The sequence below is a fragment of the Rhinoraja longicauda genome, chromosome 2 (genome assembly GCF_053455715.1).
Source record: "Rhinoraja longicauda isolate Sanriku21f chromosome 2, sRhiLon1.1, whole genome shotgun sequence".
Classification (NCBI taxonomy): domain Eukaryota; kingdom Metazoa; phylum Chordata; class Chondrichthyes; order Rajiformes; family Arhynchobatidae; genus Rhinoraja; species Rhinoraja longicauda.
The window spans coordinates 84659322-84681235 of NC_135954.1; the positions used below are offsets into that span (position 1 = coordinate 84659322).

General features: G+C 39.9%; 1 protein-coding gene across 1 annotated transcript in view; it reads left to right on the forward strand.

Annotated features, from left to right (window-relative positions):
- The window catches only part of ica1 (islet cell autoantigen 1), a 92525-nt gene extending 71789 nt beyond the window's left edge, over window positions 1-20736 (forward strand). Inside the window, exons 13-15 of the mRNA XM_078422118.1 lie at window positions 4792-5052; window positions 11685-11777; window positions 15542-20736. Of these exons, the coding sequence (XP_078278244.1) occupies window positions 4792-5052; window positions 11685-11777; window positions 15542-15663 (476 nt within the window). The 3' untranslated portion in view covers window positions 15664-20736. The remainder of the gene's footprint in view (window positions 1-4791; window positions 5053-11684; window positions 11778-15541) is intronic.
- Window positions 20737-21914: the final 1178 nt, after the last annotated feature.

Consider the following 21914-nt stretch of genomic DNA (forward strand, 5'->3'; position numbering starts at 1 on the left):
GTCCCCAACCACCTGTTCACAGAAAGGTATGGTTATGCCTGCAAATGTGATTCACAATGTTTTGATGTGTAGATATGACAAAAGATGATGACCTTGTGAAATTTATATATTGACAATGAGATGGTGATAATTTCAATTTAATTCAGGCTCTTTAAGTAATAATCGGCCAAGCCTTTTGTTGAAGCGTTACAAGAGTCAGAGGTTGTCACAATTCCAGGTTTTTGAGAAATTCAAATAGATCCATTCAAATTATTCCTGTCAATTTGTGTGGGTGAATAGGGGCTTAATACTTGCATCATATTCTAAAGTCTCCCATTCATGAAAGTGATCCAGTGTGTTCCAGTGGTGTTGTTAGAGCTTCCAAGGTAACTATACTGTGATTGATTGGAGTGTTTCCAGAGAACAAACCAGCTGTACAATTAGTTAGAGTTGTTCATGTATTATATATGAGCCTGATGTCATGCCCTGCATCGACAGGTGATGCCTTCACATGCAATAGTCTCTACTGAAGTGACTTATGTAGTTGTGTCTGTAAAATGGATATGAGTTGGTGGGGTGGGGGGGGGGGGAAGAGGAGGTGGGTTATGGATCTCCAGATGTGCTTGATCAAGCTGGTATTTCTCTGCTGTCATTATCCACCTCTTCAAAAGAGTTTGCATGTGGAGTAGCATTTTCACTGCTAAGCCTGACAGTGGCACAAATAAGAAAAAAAGATTTGGGAGATTAAATATAAAAGTTAATACAGAATCAATGCAGGAATGTCCTTCAAATCTAACTGCACCTTACATCCACTGTTGTTTTTTTCACAACTGGTTGATTATTATGTATCAATGTGATCAGAGAGTGACATTGATCTGTATTATGGCTAGAAAAAAATAAATGAAGTTATAATAACAGCTGCCACATAAATGGAGATCCAACATATTTCTGTTGACATAATGATTGGATGGTGTTCGTTTCAACCAATTTAGTTGCAAGAGTAGATGAACTTCATATTTTCTGATAATGCTTTTGTTCTAATATTTATGACATAAATTTTTCATTGGTTTCTTATAATTGTTTCCAAAATGTAATTCCAACAGTGGGTTTTGCACCATATATCAAAATGCCTTTGTGTCTGCATCCATGAATATTTTAAAGCCTATGCTCTAAGGTTCTGATGGATACTTTGTATGTATCAAGTATGACGTAACTAATTTCCATTCACACCTCTTGTCTGTGTGTATTCTCAAAGCTACCCGTAAGTTGTTACACATAACCAATCTAACTCAAATTGAAAAATATAATAAAAATGGAAATGCGGTAGAGTTGGCCCATCAAGGTGACAGGTTTGCGACAGCTTGTTTGAACTTGGCCTTTCTGATTTCCCAGGTCCAATGAATTGTTTCCTTAGTATTTACAGAAAACTCAGAAGCAGTAATAGCAGGAGAAATTTCATTTTGGAATTAAAAATACTTTAAATTTGCTTATTTCTAATCATCAAAGAGAAAGTATTTACAAATTGCTAGTAATTTTATTAACACTTACGACCATCCAATCATACTCCATCATAACATTTTTGAAAATCACCCAGTAGGACCAGCGGCTGGGTCACACAAAGATGTACTTGTCCATCGTGTGGTAATTTGTGTAAACTGAAATGTGGCTTAACACTTAGTGCATCGCAATTACCACTTTTGCATTCCTTAATCTGATCCAGTCTTCTGTGCTGAACAGGTTATTTTTTGGCGACCTTCTAAAGTAAAGGCAGAATTTCAGCTGATGACAGAATTCTCTCTCTAATAAAGCAAAATCCCCAAACACCTGTCCAACAGATCAGAAACACTCTTCAGAAGTCAGGTGTGGATTTGTCAATGACCACTGTCCGCAGAAGATTTCATGAACAGAAATACAGAGACTACACTGCAAGATGCAAACCACTGATTAGCCACAAAAATAGGATGGCCAGGTTACAGTTTGCCAAGAAGTACTTAAAAGAGCAACCACAGTTCTGGAAATAGTCTTGTAGACAGATGAGATGAAGATTAACATATCAGAGTGATGGCAAGAGCAAAGTATGGAGGAGAGAAGGAACTGTCCAAGATCGAAAGCATACCACCTCATCTGTGAAACACAGTGGTGGGGGTGTTATGCCTGGGCATGTATGGCTGCTGAAGGTATTGGCTCACTTATCTTCATTGATGATACAACTGCTGATGGTTGTAGCATAATGAATTCTGAAGTGCATAGACACATCCGATCTGCTCAAGTTCAAACAAATGCCTCAAAACTCAATGGCCGGCGGTTCATTCTACAGCAAGACAATGATCCCAAACATACTGCACAAGCAACAATGGAGTTTTACAAAGGTAAAAAATGGTCAATTCGTGAGTGGCCGTCAATCACCCGGTCTGAACCCAATTGAGCATGCCTTTTATATCCTGAAGAGAAAACTGAAGGGGACTAGCCCCCAAAACAAGCAAAAGCTAAAGATGGCTGCAATACAGGCCTGGCAGAGCATCACCAGAGAAGACACCCAGCAACTGGTGATGTCCATGAATCGCAGACTTCAAGCAGCCATTACATGCAAAGGATATTGAACAAAATACTAAACATGGCTACTTTCATTTACATGACATTGTTGTGTCCCAAACATTATGGAGCCCTGAAATGGGGGGACTATGTATAAACACTGCTGTAATTTCTACATGGTGAAACCAAAATGTATAAAAATGGCCTTTATTAAAATCTGACAATGTGCACTTTAACCACTTGATTTTTTACCATTACAAATCAAATTGTGGAGTACAGAGGCAAATAAATAAATGATGGGTCTTTGTACCAAACATTATGGAGGGCACTGTACTTGGCTAATAATTTTTTATTCAATTCATTCAGTTTATTCATGCCCCTCATGACCTTACACTTGTACACCTCAATAAAGTCACCTCGCACCCTCATACACTAAAAGAAAAAGGTCCCAGCCTATCCAACCTCTCCCACTAACTTAAGCACACAAGCCTCGGTAATATCCTGGTGAATCTCTTCTACATCCTTCCTGTAGCCAGGTGACCAGAACGGCACACAGGACTCCAAGTGTGGTTTCACTAGCAACTTGTTTGGCTGCATCATGATGTCATGCTCTTTGTACTCGGCACCCTTACCAAAGAAGGCAAGCTAAATGCTGTCTTCGCCACACTGTCCACCTGACTCGCCACTTTTAAGTAACCATGTACCTGTACTGTCAGATATTTCTGTTCTACAACACTTTCCAGGGTTCTAACATTTACTATGCAAGTCTTACCCTGGTTTGATATACCAAAATACAACACCTCACCCTTGTCTAAGTTAAATTCCATTTGCTATTGCTTGGCCCACCTTCCCAGCTGATTTGCATTTGTTGTAAACTTAGAACATACCTTCCTTACCATCAACAGTATCACTAATGTTGGTGTCACCTGCAAATTTACTATCAACATTAACTACATTATCATCCAAATCCTTTAATCTATTTAACAAACAGAAGGGGACCCAGCATTGACCCCACTGGTCATAGGCCTCAAATCGGAAAAACAACCCTTCACAATTGCTCTTTAACTCCCTTTAAGCCAATTTTGAAGTCATAGCTAGCTCTCCTTAGATTCCATGCACTCTAACATACCATATGGGACCTTTACCAAAGCCTTGTCAAAGGCTTTGCTAAAGTCCATATAGACAACGTCCACTGCCCTGCCTTCATCAACCCTCTTGGTGACCACTTTTTAAAAATAATCTCCCATCAGATTTGCAGGGCACGAACAAATCCATGCTGTCTATTCCTCTTCAGTCTGTGCCTATCCAAATGCTGGTAGATCCTGTCCCTAATAATCTCTTCTAATAACTTACCAACCACTGATATCAGGCTCGTTATAGTTCCCTGGCTTTCCTTCCTGCTCTTCGTAAATAATGGTACATTAGCCATCCTACAGTCTTCCAGAATTTCACCTGTGGCTGAAGATGAAGCAAATATCTCTGCAATTTTCTCCCCAGCTTCCCACCAGATGTGAGGATATACTTGGTCCAGACCTGATGATTTATCCACCTTAATTTGTTTTAAATGCACCAATCCCGCCTCTTTGGTAACTCGTATATGATCTAAGACATCACAATTACTATGTCTCGACTTCTTAGCTTCCATGATCTTCTCTTCAGTAAACATGGATGAAAAATATTCATTTAATATCTTCCCCCATTTCTTGTGGTTCCACACAGACGGTGTGCAGTTGTGGCTGAATGTACACCAGAAGTGCCTTTGTGCAAAACTGTTGATCTTTCTCTTGCTTCTGCTTCACTGGATTCAATTGCAGAACATTTCCAAATGAATAACATTGGACAAGTCAAGAAGATGACAGATTTAAACCACTTTATTTAACGAAAACTGGTTCTAAAATTGTCTGAAAGTTTACTGTAAATACAATGGAAAATCAAACCCAGAGTGATAATGTGTGAAAAGAAACATGAATTGTTAGTATGGTTTTTGAATGTGTTTGGAATAAACAGAAATGTTTTTTTCAAGAAAGGGACTTTGAAGAAATTGCTGCTGCTCCATTGCAGTGTTTTTTCATTCCACATAAGTTGAAACGCTTATGGTAAATGAATGATAATTATAAAGCTTTTTCTCCAAGATTCAGCTCTCCTTACAAATTAATGTTGGTATAATTTTATGCATCACAAATGTGCCGTTCTGTTATACCTAAGAATGAGGTTTCATTTTTCCATTTTGCTTCTACATTTTCCAATTTTTGGTGTTTTGATTTTCAATTTTAATTTTAGCTCCAACAGAACTACTGATCAACTCCATGGAACCTCAAACAAATGATAAGGATGAAATGGCTTTGCTGAATGAAATACTAAATGGGACATCACTGGAAGAGGGTGACTTCGGCAGGGAATGGCAAGCAGTATTTGGAGAAGATCTGAGTTCACCCAACAATCCAATGCCTGCTGAATCGGACCAATCTCCCTCTCCTTCATGCTTCCTTCCTTCTCAACTGTTTGACAAAAGCTTAGGAGATGCATCGTTTTCAGTTACAGGTAAGCATGAAGAATTAAAGATAATAACTCCTGGAATAATTTTATATTGATAATGTTGCCTAAAATTTTCACTGCAATTTTTAAAATCTACTAGACCATTGGGCCCAAACCTCAATGGTGCAGCACCCTCTCCTCCCCCCACCTCCCTCCCTCCCCCTCCCCCTTCCCCCTCCCCCCCATATCCCTCCTCCCCTCCCCCCCCCCCCTCCATCCACCCCTCCCTAGGAGATAGATTTAAACTTTAAAATGTGAATAACTAAAACTATAACACCAATTTCAATAAAACTTCTTCCATTAGCACCAAAGGGATGACGGTGAGTAAGGTGGGCCTAAAATTGTCGCACTATCGTGTACCGTTTTGGCTGTAGTTCAGGATCAAACAAACAAACGAGAGTGTGTAGATATGGAGGTTTTGCAATTTAATTTGTGGTTTCCAATTATGTTTACCAGTTAGCCTTGATCCATCTTCAAGAGTTAGCCTATACTTGTGCATAATTATGAATTACCTATATCCTTAATTAATTTAGATTGTATGTAGCCCAAAATAAAATATTAGCCCAGAAGCATTAATTTTTACTTTCCTTCACATTTACGAATTCAAGTGAGTAAATAAAACTACCTACTATCCGTTCTAGAAGCAAAGACATGATCTTAAGGTTTATTTCTGCTTCTATTTCTCCTATTTCTCTGAGTCTGCCCTCTCACTCAGCAAGATTGTGTGCTTTTGTCCATTTTCCCATTTGATCACCATTTTGTTTGAGCACATTAAGTGCCCTAAAATCTATAGTCTGAAATTTTGAATACACTGAATGACAGCACCAAAATCTTTGAACTTGATTTTTGTAAAACTCGCAACCAAAATAAATTTTGTCATCTCAGTTATCTGCTTAATCATACTATGACCATTAAGAGAAAACAGGCTCAGCCCATATTCAGTCAATTTGTTAAAATCTAGTAGATCTCAATGAGATAGCCTTTCATTCTTCTAAATGCCAGGGACCTGGGCCCAAGCTTCTCAAAGCTGTTCATAGGATAGCCCTAGAAATCTATGCTGTAAAAATATATGCTCTAATTCTAATTCCAGTATACCCCTTCTTTGTTTTAGAGACTAAAACTGCAAACACTACTCCAAATATGATCTCATCAAAGCCTATTACAATTTCAACAAGGTTCCCTTATTTTGTAATTTAACCCCTTTGAAATCATGACCAACTTGCCAATTTAATTACTTGCTGTACTCTCATCTTTGCTTTCAGCATCTTCTGAACCTGAACATTGTGTCTCTAGAGCTACCTCACAGCTCTAGAGACCTGAGTTTGAATCTGACCTGGGGTGCTTTCTGTGAGGTTTGAATGTTGTGCCTGTGAAGATGTGGGTTTTCTCCCACATGCCAAATGTGTGCGGATTTGTGGGTTAATTGACCTCCATAAATTGCCCACATTGTAAGAAGTGGATGAAAAAGTGAGATAGCATAAACTAGGGTGAACAGGTGATTGATGGATGGTGTGGACTCAATGGACTGATGGTCCTATTTCTATGCTGTATCTCTAACCTTAACAAACTTTTACATTGAGCATTTTTTTTAACATGAATCATAAAAACGTACACCACAGGCATAGGGCTGTCTGCCCACAATGTCTGCAAAGAACATGAGGGCAACATAAACTAATCTCATCTGCCTGAATATGAACGATATCCTTCCATTTCCTGCATACCCATGTGCCTATATAAAACCATTTTAAATGCCACATTTGATTCTGCTTCCACCACCACCCCTGGCAGCATGATCTAGACACCCATCCAGACACCCAGTCATACAACGTGAAAACAGGCCATTCAGTTCAACTAGCCCACGCTGACCAACAAGCCAACATCTACACTCATCCCACCTGCCAGCATTTGCCCCATATCCCTTTAAACCCATCCTATCCATGTATCTGTCAAAATGTTTTTTAATATTGTGATAATATCTGTCACAACTACCTCCTCTGGCAACTTATATACACCTACCACCCTTTGTGTTTAAAAAGTTGCCCCTCGGGTTCCCATTAATTTTTTTCCCCCTCACCTTAAAACTATGTCCTCTGGTTTTCGATTTCCCCCACTTTGGGTAAAAGATTCTGTGCATGTATCCTATCTATTCCTCTCATGATCTTAAACACCTCTATAAGATCACCCCTCATCCTCCTGCACTCCAAGAAACAAAGTCCTAGTCTGTTCAACCACTCACTATAGCTCAGACCCTCGGGTCCTGGCAACATCCTGATTCTGCACTCTTTCCAGCTTAACGTCTTTCCTAAAAGAAAACTGAGCACAATACTCTAAGTGTGCCCTCACCAATGTCTTGTACAAGTGTAATATGATCTCCCAACTTCGAACTGACAGATTAACGCCAATGTGCCGAAAGCCACTTGACCATCCTTTCTCCATGTATCACCACTTCCAAGGAACCACAAACCTGCACTACTTGGCCCTTCTGCTCAACAACACTCTGCAGAGCCCTGCCATTCACTGTGTAGGTCCTGCCCTGGTAAGACTTCCAAAAATGCAGCTTCTTGCACATCTCTGTATTAAACTCCAATAACCATTCCTCAGCCTATCTGCCCAACAAATCAAGATGCTGCTGCAATTTTTGACAACCATCTTTGCTATCTACAATACCATCCACTCTAGTGTCATCTGTAAATTTACTGATCACGAACGAACAGCAATGGACCCAGCATGGAACCCTGAGGCACACCACTGCTCACAGACCTCCAGTCTGAAAGAAAACCTGTCATTATGCCTTCCATGAATTTTCTATCAAGTCAGCAAGCTTTCCTTGGATCCCTTGCGATCTAACCTTCCAGTGCAGCCTACATGCGGAACCTTGCCAAATGCCTTGGTGGAATCCATGTGTACGTCTACAGCTCTGCCCTCATCAACCTATTTGGTCACACCTTCAAAAAATTCAATAAGATTTGTGAAACATGATCTCCCACATACAAAGCCATGTTGACTGTCCCTAATTGGCCCACGTCCATCTAAATGCATGTATATCTTCTCCTTCAGAAAATTCTTCAGTAACTTTTCAACCACAGATTTTAGACTCTTGCATGTCTTTAAACTTTGACCCTTTCACCTTAAAATTTATACCCTTAGTCTTTGACATTTCCGCCCTGCAAAAAAAGGTTCTGTCTCCCCTATCTGTTTTTCATCATTTTCTACACTTCTATCAGTTCTCTCTTTAACCTCTAGCATTCAAGAGCTAATACCCTCTAATCCAGGCAGCATTCTGCTAAATGTCTTGCCATTCCTGTTCTATGTTCTGTGATGGGCATGAGAGAATAGTTTACAGGGAAATAAGTGAAGGATTGGTATGAGTGGGAATGTCATCATAAACTCAAATTTGACTTTTTTTACTGAATCGGGAGGACATGTGGAATATCTTGCGTATCACCAGTTCCTTTGGCCAACATCTCTAACACTTCAACTGAAGAATGGTCCCAAATCGTAACATTACCTATCCTTTTTCTCCAGGGATGTCATCTTAGCTTTTTAAAAAGATTTAATAGTGTTGAGGGAGACTGGACTTGACTTCAATACAGTCTGAATTAATAGTATGTAAATCAATCTATTCTAATCCAGTCCAATTCCTGGTGCTCATGGACCATAGCACAAACAATTATTTTACTCTGCACCAACTGACAGCCTCAGTCTGAAAGGCTACAGGATCAGTCATGGGATATTGTTGGCTTTAGTTCTGCAATGCATCTGTCCATGTGCAAATTAAAACAAAAAATGCCAGAAATAGCAGGTCAGAAGCAACTGTGGAAAGAGAAATAAATTTATTGTTTCAGATTTTTGGGAGAACTATCTAGCAATTTGGTTTTATTTCAAACTTCCAGCAACTGCAGTTTTTTTCACTGCAAATTATACCTAGAACTGCTGAACATTGGCATTGGTTGCTTGGAGTGGAATGAGTTCCATTCCTCATCCTTGTGATTCATCTTGATGAGCACAAAGATAAAGAGTGGAAATGGAGCAGAAATGAGGAGTGACAAAAATAGAGACTGTGATAGTCCATTCCGGAATTCATGTCCTGTCAAAAGTGAATAATAAAAAAAAAATATTTGCAAGTGTCAATAGACCTTTGTTGTACATTCCCAATGATAGAAAGTTCTTGATTTTGGCTATGCTATGTAGGGATCAGAAAAGAGCTGACTTTGTCTAATCTTTTCATAAACTTTGATTGTGGATGATCAGCCATGATCACCAAATGGCCTCCTCCTGCACCTATTTTCTATGTTTCTATATAATTTTAACTACCTTAATTTGTTTTGTTCAGCAAAAATTGAGTTCATATCAACATATGGAAGGAAATATTCATCTTACCCATTTATAGGTCTGTGGGGGGGGGGGGGGTCATGTTTTTTGTGTTGATAAATATCCACTTCAATTTTTTTTTAAAGTATAATCAATCACCTGGAAATATCAGTAGAGTTTAAGCATTTCACCATTAATAAATTGAGGTTATTCCCAAATATGAATTTAGTGATCTTTCATTGTGTCTTTCAAAATTGGATTCTCCATTTTGAAAGAAAAATGTGTGATCAGGGGGCCTGCCCTGATTTCTGTCGGGCTGTCGGCATGAGTTTTATTTGCATATACAAATTTCAGGTCAGTGATTGACGTTGACATTTCTCATGGCCTTCTCACTACCAGGAGATTTGCAGTTGGTTGACCTTGGTTAAATAATTTAAATTAATATGTTGCTTGAATACATACCATTCACCTGGGAGAAGCTAAAATGCTATAGTGAGATTGAAGGAAAAACTAAACATAATTCAGTGTTGCCATCTCTAACTATATATTGTAATGAGAAAAATATGAATTGTTCAATGAGAAAACGTTGAGTTAAGTAAGCACAAAATGATTTTTGAAAATAATGCTGATGCTTAGCATGGCACAGTTCATGTTTTCATAGGATGGCGACCCTGAGGTTTTTGTTTCTATTTTATTCCTTTTCCACTTTCATTGTCATGGAAATAGGTTCTTCTGCCAACTTGTCCATGCCGATCAAGATGCCCAACCTAAGCTGGTCCCATTTGCCTGTGTTTGGCTCATATCTTTCTAAACCTTTCCTATTTGGGTACCTGTCCAAGTGTCTTTTAAATGTTGTATAGTACCTGCCTCAATTATCTTCTCTGGCAGCTCGTTCCATATACCCACCACCTCTGAGTGAAAAAGTTGTCCCTCAGGTGCCTATTAAATCTTTCCCCGCTCACCTTAAACCTATGTTCCCCAGTTCTTAATTCCCCTACTCAGGGTAAATGCATTGATTTGATCTAATCCCCTCAAAATTTTATGTACCTCCATGAAATCACCCATCAGCCTCCTGTGCTCCGTCCTAGCCTGCCCAAACTTTTAGAATTGCCCATGCCCTGGAGTCCTAGCAACTTCCTTGTAAATATTATCTGTCCTCTTTCCAGCTTAATGGCACCCTTCCTACAGCAGGCTGACCAAACATGAACATAATACTCCAAATGTGGCCTCATCAATGTCTTGTACGACTGTAACATTTCCTTGTCTTTTGCTGGTTAGAGGGACAAATAATCAATGTGAGAATATTTGCTTGGAAAATGACTGGTGTCATTCTGATGCTTTTCACATTGGGTCAGTGAGTACGTAAGCTTGCAGGATGAGTTTTCAAATCCACTATTTTAAACAGTGGTAGTCCCTTGTATATATAGTCAGGTCTATGAAGATCTGGAAGTTGGAAGCGAGTGCCTCTGACTTCCCCTTCTGGATTCATCAGAAACCCCAGAAAGATGCATTCTGAGTGCAGCAACAGGAAATTATAGATCAGAAAGCTTGGAGCTCATGCTCAGAGAGAGCCTCCTACCTTTCGGTTCACATTAGCTAGGGTTCATAGCTGGTGTTGAGCTCGCACCCACATGTGATCCTTCAGCGTCAGCCGTGATACAGATGGTGGCACTATCATCTGTGAGTCAGAAAATTCTGTGTCCCATCCTACTTGAGAGATGGAGCATTGAATTCAATCTGACACACCGATTTAGCACTGAGTGAGTGTTACACTCTCGGAGTTGCCATCTTTCAGGTGCAGTGTTAAACTAGGGCTTCGCACAATCACTATGCAGACATTCAAGTATTATTTCAAAGAAGAACTGAGACGTTATTCCGAGTTATGAAAATATTTATTTAATTTGTGATATTATTTAAACAAATCATCTGGTTCCTGGAGGTTTTGGCTGTGCTCCAACCCAACTGCCAACAATGAGTGCAGCTCAAAAGTACTAATTGGTTGTCAGTGTAGACACCACCATGTAAGAGATGTGAATTAGAATGCTGATCATAAGTCTTTCACTGCATGCAATCAAACTGAAACAAGATCAGAACATCAGAAATGCATAATAGTTGTTCTATAACAACCTGCTTATTTGTAAATCTGTGGTAATAATTCATCATAGTGTGTGGGTGGCAGCCCTAACCTTAATATGGTTGATTAATACATTTTCTTCACAACATCTATTCAAAAACGTCCTCAATAATTTGTAGGGGTTTAAAAAAATTCTAGTGCAGCTTTTGATATAGTTTGATATAAATAATGCTTTGCTTATTTGTTTTTGAAGGCTGGACAGCTGGTCTCAGTCTTCAACCTGCATCTCAATCAAAAGAGCACCAAAATGGATTCATTGAGAACACGAGTAAAAATCCGTTTAAAGGTAATTGTCCCATCTGCCATGTAATGTAAACTTTGGAGTGCTGTCTCCGAATATCAAACATTATCTGCTCTATTTATGCTCTTATTACATTCATGCCAAATATCAAGCTATCTGATTCACTAATATCCTTTAGGGAAGTAAATCTGCCACCCCTGGCCAATGTGCATTTTCATGCCCACCAATTTAGCTGATCAATAACTGGCTACGAGTGATTAGGGTAGAAACAAGATCGACAAAAAAGGGGACAAAGTGTTGGGGCAACTCAGGGTCAGGTGGATCAGCCACGTTTTGTCCTACCTCTCTTCACTCCCAGGTTTTTTTTCCCCCCTGCAATCAGTCTGAAGAAGGATCCTGTCCATGTTCTCCTGAGGCACTGAGATGCTCCAGCACTTTGTGTCCTCTCTTTTTCCCACGGTGACTGCTGGAAGGTTAGATCGCCGATAGGATAGAAAACTGTCTTCACAGAAGGAAGCAGAGGGTGATGGTGGAATGTTGTTTTTCACACTGGAGGCTTGTGACTAGTGGTGTGCCTCGAGGATCAGTGTTGGGGCCCATTGCTGTTTGTGGTTTATATCAACAATTTGAATGAGAACAGACAAGGCATGATTAGAAAGGTTGCAGATGACACTAAAGTGCATGGTATTGTAGAAAGCAAAGATGGTTATCAAAGCTTACAGCAGGATCTTGATCACTTGAGCAAGTAGGAAGAGGATTGGATAATGGAATTTAATGCAGATAAACGTAAGGCGTTACGTTTTGGTTAGTCTAACTAGGGCAGGACCTTCACATAAATGGTAGCGCACTGGGGAGTGTTGTGGAGCGGAGGGATCTAGTAAGGCAGGTACATAGTTCCTTGAAAGTGGTGTCGCAAGTCAATACACCTTGAGATTTTGCAGTGGCGATAAGGTGGTCAAGAAGGATATCTGCCTATTGGCCTTCATAAGTCATGGTATTGAGTATGTTACAGCTGCAAAGGTGCTGGTGAGGCCACAGTTGGAGTATTGTGTTCAGTTTCAGTCACCCTGCTATGGGAAACTGGAAAGAGTGCAGAGAAGATTTATGAGGATGTTGCCAGGACTTGAGAGCCCGAGCTATAGGGAGAGGGTGGACAGGCTCTGGCTATGTTGCTTGGCATGTATGAAGATGAGAGGTGATCTTAGAGGTATATAATGACATGAGGGAAATAGATTGGTTAATAGATTGTGCATCTACCCTAAGAAGGGGAATCAAGAACCAAAGTACATAGGTTTAAGGTGTGAGGGAAAACACTTTTACACAGACGGCAGTGGGTATATGGAATGAGCTGCCAGAAGAGGTAGTTGAGACAGAAACTATTTAAAAATCAGTTGGACAGTTACATGGATAGAAAAGGTTTATAGGGATATATGGGCCAAATGCAAACAGGTGGGACTAGTGTAGTGAGGCATCTTGGTTGCTGTGGCCAAGCTAGGTTGAAGGGTGTAAGAAGGAACTGCAGATGCTGGTTTAAACCGAAGATAGACACAAAAAGCTGGAGTAACTCAGCGGGACAGGCAGCATCTCTGGAGAGAAGGAATGAGTGATGTTTCGGGTCAAGACCCTTCTTCAGACTGATTAGGGATAAGGGAAACGAAAGATATAGACTGTGATGTGGAGAGATAAAGAACAATAAATGAAAGATATGCAAAAAATAACAATGATAAAGGAAACAGGTCATTGTAAACTGTTTGTAGGGTGATAATGAGAAACTAGTGCAACTTGGGTGGGGGAGGGACAGAGAGAGAGAGAGGGAATCCGGGGGCTGGCTACCTGAAATGAGAGAAATCAATATTCATACCACTGGGCTATAAGCTGCCCAAGCGAAATATGAGATGCTGTTCCTCCAATTTACGTTTAGCCTCACTCTGACAATGGAGAATACCGAGGCCAGAAAGATCTGTGTAGGAATGGGAAGGAAAATTAAAGTGTCCAGCAACCGGGAGATCAGGTTGGTTCACGCGGGCTGAGCGAAGGTGTTCTGTAAAACGATCACCCAGTCTGCGTTTGGTCTCACCGATGTATAAGAGTTCACATCTTGAACAACTGATACAGCAGATGAGATGGAGGAGGTGCAAGTGAACTTCTACCAAACCTGAAATGACTGTCGGGGTTCCTGGACAGAGTCAAGGGAGGAGGTATAACGACAGGTGTTGCATCTTCTGTGGTTGCAGGGGAAGGTACCTGGGGAGGGGGTGGTTTGGGTGGGAAGGGATGAGTTAACCAGGGAGTTACAGAGGGAACAGTCTCTGCGGAAGACAGAAAGGGGTGGAGATGGGAAAATGTGGCTAGTGTGGGATCCCGTTGGAGGTGGCGGAAATTTCGGACCATTGTGTGTTATATGTGACGGCTGATGGGGTGGAAGGTAAGGACTAGGGGGACTCTGTCTCTATTGCCACTCGGGGGATGGGGAGCAAGGGCAAAGCTGCGGGGTACTGAGGAGACACGAGTGAGGATCTCATCTATGATGGGAGAGGGGAACCCCTGTTCCCTAAAGAATGAGGACATCTCGGATGTTCTAGTCTTGGGCGCAGATGCGGCGTAGAAGGAGGAATTGGGAGTAGGGGATAGAATCTTTGCAGGAAGCAGGGTGAGAAGAAGTGTAGTCAAGATAGTTGTGGGAGTCAGTGGGTTTGTAATGGACATCAATCAATTTCTTGTGATGGAGACTGAGATCAAGAAAGTAGAGAGAGGTGCCAGAGATGGTCCAAGTAAATTTGAATGCAGGATGAAAATTGGTGAAGTCAACAGGCTGATGGGCCTGTTTCCATGCTGTGGGACTATGACTAGGATAATAAATACTGGCTTGGCTTAGTGGCACCCATATCCTGTGAAAGCATAAATTAATTGGTATGCTGCTCACCTTTTCACAAAACATTAAGTAATAATTTTGGATGACTTTTAGCATTTTGATTATAGCAATTATATTTTTTGTTCCATGACAGTCTGCTGATAGCAGCAAAAGCAACATTGAATTTCCAGTCAATCTGGAGAGAGTGACCCCTTCGTTCAGTACAGCCATCCAGGGGAAACATCATACCAGCTTCTCAGGCCCTGAAGAATTAAGTATATTTCAGTGAGATCACCTCTCTTCTAAACTCTAGGAGTATGAATCCAGTTTACACAATCACTCTTCATAGGACAATGCCCGCAGCCAGAAATCAGTATGGTGAACGTGTGTTGTATTCTCTGTCTGATTGTTACTACAGCCGTTATTTGAGTACATAGAATCAAGCTGCATTCAATATTATAGGTGTGGCCCCATCAGGGCTATGTAGAAATTGCACTACATTTTTACTGCTAGATCATTTGTGTGTAAAAAGCAATACTCTCTGGCTTCCTTGCTGCTTTCTGGCAACCACCACCCTTTGTCCCTTGCCACCGAGCCATTTTCAGATCCAATTTCCCACTTTTTCGTGGGTTCCATGAGCTTTTCAAATGAGCCTGATCTGCAGGCCCCGATTAACACATCTTGCTAAAATCCAAATAGATGACACCAAATGCACAGTCCTGACTGACTCTTCTTGATCAAAGTTTGTCACGGTAATTTGAAGAATTTATTCTCTTCAGGTAAACCTATTGGTAAATTTAGCATGTAATATAAACAAGTATGCGTTTTAATCGTACTTGGGTAAATGTATAGACTGGTCTTATCCTACAATTAAGATATTTTAACACCATATTCATTAACGGAATATTTAATGTGCATTGTTAGTGTGATTACACATGATTATTTCATGTGCTTACAGCTGCTCAGAAAAATTCAACTGACCTGACGACATGGTTTAACCTTTTTGCTGACTTGGATCCATTGTCAAACCCAGATGCTATTGGACGAACTGATAAGGAGCATGAACTCCTCAATGCATGACGCACACTTGTACAAGTTGTAATCACAACTATAACATTGTAATCTTTGGTAAATCTATTGAATGTTGAGTACTGGAGACTAATTTTCTAATATTTCACTCATTATAAACTGCTGAAAAAATGTTTAATCATTTTTATCAGCACAAAGGATGACGATCTGTAAATGTTGCTGTCTTGTTGCCAAATGACAGAGTAGAGAGTAAAGTAATTTTTGTTCAATTAAGCAAATGTTTTCTATATTACTTTCTACAACCATCAACAAATCTATTACATTTCTAGAGTGTAGACATGGCAAAACACTCCACCCAGTGAAGCTCACTCATTTCATCGTGCTGCCTTTTACACTAAGCATCTTTCCTTATTCAATTATTCTCAGTAAACAAGTCAGACATCACTTTGAGTTAGGTAGGATAAAAATACTTGTCACTCAAATTTACCTGCCCCCCTCAACTTTGTCAAAGAAACATCTCCCACTCTATATAGGTCTCCTTCTGAATGCACCTTCATTCATATACTCTCAAATTATGTACAATGTAACTTTTATTTTTGTTGTTAAGGTGATTTCCATTGATATGCTCAGTTAATTCTAAGGTTAAGTTGAAAAGCCTACAGAGTATCACCATTTGCCATTCAATTATCAGCATGAATACCAACTAAACATGATGGTCAGTGGACAGACCAGTAACCCTCACAGCAATGTGGAATCAGTAAACATCTCTGATTTACAGATGAAGGACTAATGGATTTGTACTGGTAAGCATGACTGTAGCAAGTTCAGCTCTAAAGTGGCCACTCCATTCTTGGCAGGAATTTCAATCCAAATCTGTCCATTCCTCAAATGAAGGGTTGAAATTGTACCTCATTGTGCCCATTGTCCTGGGGAAAATGGGCAAGGAGGACCAATTTTAAACTGACATCCTATACTGAATCATCTGCACTGCAGACATCTGGAGTAGTTAATAAATTTATAAGCTACATAGAGGCCCTAATACATACATCAGGTTGTTCTGCAGAAACTGGCTACTGTACCCCAGGGCATGTGCCTGGGCTGTAAACCAGGCTTGGTCATTACCAATGAAGAATTTTTAAATGACCAGTTTTCTACAAACAAGCTTGTTGCTGCTCCACACCCCTCCTGGCACTTAGCATTGGCCTGCCTATGCAACTGACTACACATGCAGCCCCCTCACCTGAAGAAAATGATGAGACAGATCCAAATTATTGATATGAGGTCAGAGGTCCAATTTTGGACCATTTTTTGTCTTAAGAGTTGGGGCAACATAACAGGCGAAAAGCAATATTCAACTTACGATATTTTTTAACTAGGTTTCAACTACTACAAATTTTAAATATCAAAATTTGTTTGGTAGGACCCAAATCAAGCTGTCTTAACACCTTCTATATATAACACCTTCAACATTGTTACCATGTTGTAAATGAATCAACTGTAACAACATTATCTTTTAAAGAGCACGAACCATACATGGTATTTTATAAATAATCTCATCAGAAATAATATCTTTACCTTCAACTAATCCTCGTAAAGTATCTTAGTCAATAATTAGGCTAATTATCAGCCAACTCCACTAATGAATTTAAAGTGCAGATAAAAATTTGGCCTGTATAATACACTGATCAGCCAAAACATTATGACCACTGACAGGTGAAGTGAATAACGTTGGTTATCTTGTTGCAATGGCACCTGTTAAGGGGTGGGGTATATTAGGCAGCAAGTGAACAGTCAGTTCTTGAAGTTGATGTGTTGGATGCATGAGAAATGGGCAGGAGTAAAGACCTGAGCAACTTTGATAAGGGCCAAATTGTTATGGCCAGACGATTGGGTCAGAGCATCTCTGAAACGGCAAGGCTTGTGGGGTGCTCCCGGTCAGCAGTGGTGAGTACCTACTGACAGTGTTCCGAGGAGGGACAAACCGGCGACAGGATGTTGGGTGCCCAAGGCTCATTGATGCGCGAGGGCAATGAAGGCTATCCCGTCTGGTCCGAACTGACTGTGGGAAGACAAGCTGGGAGGGAGTGTGATGCTTTGGGCAATGTTCTGTTCTGGGAAACCCTGGGTCCAGCCATTCATGTGGATGTCAATTTGACACGTGTCACCCACCTAAACATCGTTGCAGACCAGGTACACCCCTTCATGGCAATGGTATTCCCTGATGGCAGTGGCCTCGTTCAGCAGGATAATGTGCCTTGCCACACTGCACATTGTTCGGGAATGGTTTAAGGAACATGATGAAGTGTTCATGATGTTGCCCTGGCCTCCAAATTCTCCAGATCTCAATCAGATTGAGCATCTGTGGGATGTGCTGGATCGACAAGTCCAATCCACAGCGGCTCCACCTTACAGGACTTGAAGGATCTGCTGCTAATGTTTTGGTGCCAGACACCTTCAGAGGTCTTGTAGAGTCCATGCCTCGGCAGGTCGGCGCTGTTTTGGGGGCACACGGAGGACCAACAGCTTATTAGGCAGGTGGTCATAATGTTTTGGCTGATCGGTGTATTTTCTTACTGGAAAACTATCTGTTCTAGCTTTTATTTGAGTGCAAAATATTCGTAACATGATCTGCCATTGGTATCACAAAGAACATCTTGTAGACTCAATTAATCATTCAACCCAAAATTTGATTGGTGTTTCTGGGGATTACAGGAGGCTGCCATTCAGTTCTTGTACTTATCCCTTTTCTTTCAAACAGTTATTTAGTTAGTCATGCTCTTTCTCTGCAGGTCTGCTATTTTTAAAGTAAATATGCTGTCATCTTTTGCATGATGCGATTTAATCTATTTCTGCCATGCTTTGATTTAGTATTTTCCTGATTACAGCAATGTGCTTTACATTCTCATTGTTCCTCTGGTTATTACGTTTGTGACCTTTGATTAAAGACGACTGCTAATATATTTTTATCAAACAAAATCCTCTTCATTTAAAATCCTTTCATTCTGAATTGTTCTAATAATCTCCCTTAAATTTCTGTTCTAAGGAAAACAATTCCAGCTGCATACTAACAAGGTTAGTATTGAGACCTATCCTTTGTGATTAACATCCTAGCCTAGCTCCTCTGTGTCTTCCAAGGTCCAAACAACCTCCTTTCAGCATTCAGAAATGTGCACAGTATTCTACCCGAGGCAGAATCACAACATGTAAAGGTTTAGCATAAATTGTTGTACTCTAGTCCTTGAGAAAGACAAGGATCCTTATGTAATTATAACAGCTTTCTCAATTGGTCATATCACCTGAAAATATTGTGAATCCTCTTTTTACCTGCATTCACTTCAAAACTGTATATTTTAATTTTATATTGCTTCTTGTTCTTTCTGCATTATTTTGAGTGACTAGGACTTGTATTGGATGAGCCATATGAATTCACGATGCCCGCCGACTGACTTGAAAGATCACGTTAACCCTTGCATGGGTGGTTCTCATGCTCTAAGAATAAAATGTTGGGCTGCATCCAGTTTGGGCAAGCACCAGGAAAGAAATGTGGCACAAAACAAGCGAGTGTGGCCAGTAAAGACTGCCAGGAGCACTGGAGGAGCTGGAACTCCTGTTCGCTCAAATATTTTATAAATGCCAAGTAAACAAAAAAAAAACTTTCAGCTGGCAGCATCTGAACCTGCTCGGCTCACTCTGAAAACATTTCAGAGAGAGGATGGAGAAGACCCTCACACGCTGCCTGAGATGATGACAAACTGACCCTATTTGGATTGGATAATTTGGGACAAGTTTCATGATGAGAGTTCTCTAAATTAGTCTAGTTGTGTTGGTTTGGTCTGATGACTATATCTATCCCAGCAGTTCAAAGTATTTCGTACATTGCAAAAAAATTAAGATTATAGAAAAGTGAAATCCTTGAAAGAACATTAAATCAAATCTCGAAGCCATAATCTCTTTAAAATCTAGAATTCCAAATAAAACCTACATAATCATTTAACTCCAGAATTTCAAATGTAAATTTGGATGTGTGGGAATATGGACTTGTGAAAACAAATGCAGGGACATCTTCACTGAGTATGTTTAATTGGTGTTGACAGAGTTTTTGTCTCAGGCCATGAGCACTGCCTCTGGCAAATTTCAAGCAGAGGCAGTGCAGCTCCAGGGACCCAGCTCTGATTGAAACCTGGGGGGCTGTCTGTGCAACATTAGCACATTTTTGTTGTGACTGCCTGGGTGTCCTCCCACATCCCAAAGAAGCCATGGTTGGTTAATTGGTTATGGTAGCTTGCCACTAGTGGGCAGCAAGAGAATGGAGGAGGGGTCGATGGAACATACAATAGAGAATAGGTTGCAGGGAAATTAGTGGAGAATGAGAACGTTCTAACAGCAAACCTAACAGCTGAATGGCTGCCTCCTCTCTTATGGGAAAAAAACAACACAACTGAGCCAGCTAGACATTTACCACCGTGATCTCTAGCTGATGATTGGAATGGAAACACTGACCTTTCCTTGCCTACCTCCAGGCATAAGCAAATTCTAATTTTGTTACAGCAATCTGACTGTGTTTGGCTGACTGCACAGACCAGGAATCAAATGTGGGGTCTTGCTGTCTGAATTCTTCACCACACACAGCAGTACACTAGATCATGTCAATTTCCAAACACTAATTAACCCTCCATTGACAACAGGGTCATATTCTAGACAAGTGTTGATGCATTTTGCATAATTACATTATTATTTTAATGGCAAAGTAGCTAAGAGAAGAATTTGATTTCACAGCTTTAATTTTTGCACAATTGTTTAAGAATTTAAAATTATACCTTGCAAAATTTTCTTAAATTAAAATGGTAAAGATTATATTGAATTTGGTAGTTTTATTTTATGTTTCCTTTTTTTGCAATTGGTTAGATGGAATAATTTTTTTTCTGAAATCTCTTTCCATTTGGTATATGTGCATTGTTTAATTTCTGAATACATTTAAGGTTGTGTGGAATAGCTAAGCAACAAACAGTTTCTAAAAATCACATCACTAAGAGCATCCTAATTTGTGCAATGCTACTACCAAACTGTATTTTTACAAAAAAATTAAGACAATACTTAATATATCACAAATTCTTGGTCTTTGCTTGAAATGGAATTATGTGCTTTTGTTTTTCTGTTGTGAAAATAAAATTATATTTACATTTCCTTTTTGCTCTCCTGCTTTTATCTGTTTCATTACTCTCAAGATGGGTGATTCCATGGCTGAATGATCAGTTCTCAAGGTATTGATTCCTCTCTCCAACATAGTCCCTCATCTCCACTGTACTCGGGGCTAAACTGAAAACCATCTCAAGCCTTCATGGGTCAGTCTTGACAGTCTAAAGTGAGGGACAGACACAGGATGGAAAAAAAATGATTCTATAATTTGTTGTCTCCCATATGGAGCCTTTGCTAGCAAAAGTACACACCGACCAATTTCAGGTACAGTCCTAATAACTTTGCTGTCTATTTTGCCATCATAAACAAGACTTTAGTATATAAATCATAGCATTTCTAGGATTTTTAGCTAAAATGAAAGCACCACATAAGGGTCTTCAAGTAGTTATGCCTTTTGTGCAGCAATTCAATCATGCGTCTTGGACTTGTCTAATTAATGATCTCAACTTGCTGCTTGGCAACCTCTCAAATGACTGCACAGAACTGTTGATGCTGTGCTAACAGACTGCCAATGCCTGTTCTCTCCACGTGCCTTTGAACAAACTTCAAAGGATGCACACCCTAAACGCTTGCTTGGGAACACATTCAATATTCAGAAAAGTGGTCCCATACCCTCCATCACTGCTCCCTACTTAACATCAAGCCACACGCAATTGTTTCTGTAGTTGGCTAAAATTTAAGGGTCGTTATCGATTCAGAAATCTGCCATTTAGCTATAAAATGTTTCAGCCACATTTAAGCCATACGAATTTCAGACACATACTGGCACAATTTTTAAAATATACCTTTTTGATTGCAATAGCAAGCTGAACAACTATTTGATCAAGATTAAAGCTATCTGCCTTGAAACTACTTAATAGTTACTTAGTTTATAATTGTGACTACCTAAAAAAATAACAATCATTCAAGATTCACTACTCAGTTTTCTTAATTTGATGAACGTGTTTATTGGATGATTTTATGGAAAGGTTTCTCCAAGTTAAACATGCCCAATTTGCAATAATCCATGTCAGTTATACTTCCTCTGATAAATATATATCAAGTGAGGATTCATTTTAAAATAATGAATGATGATTTCATTGAATAAATCATTTTCAGGTAGGATT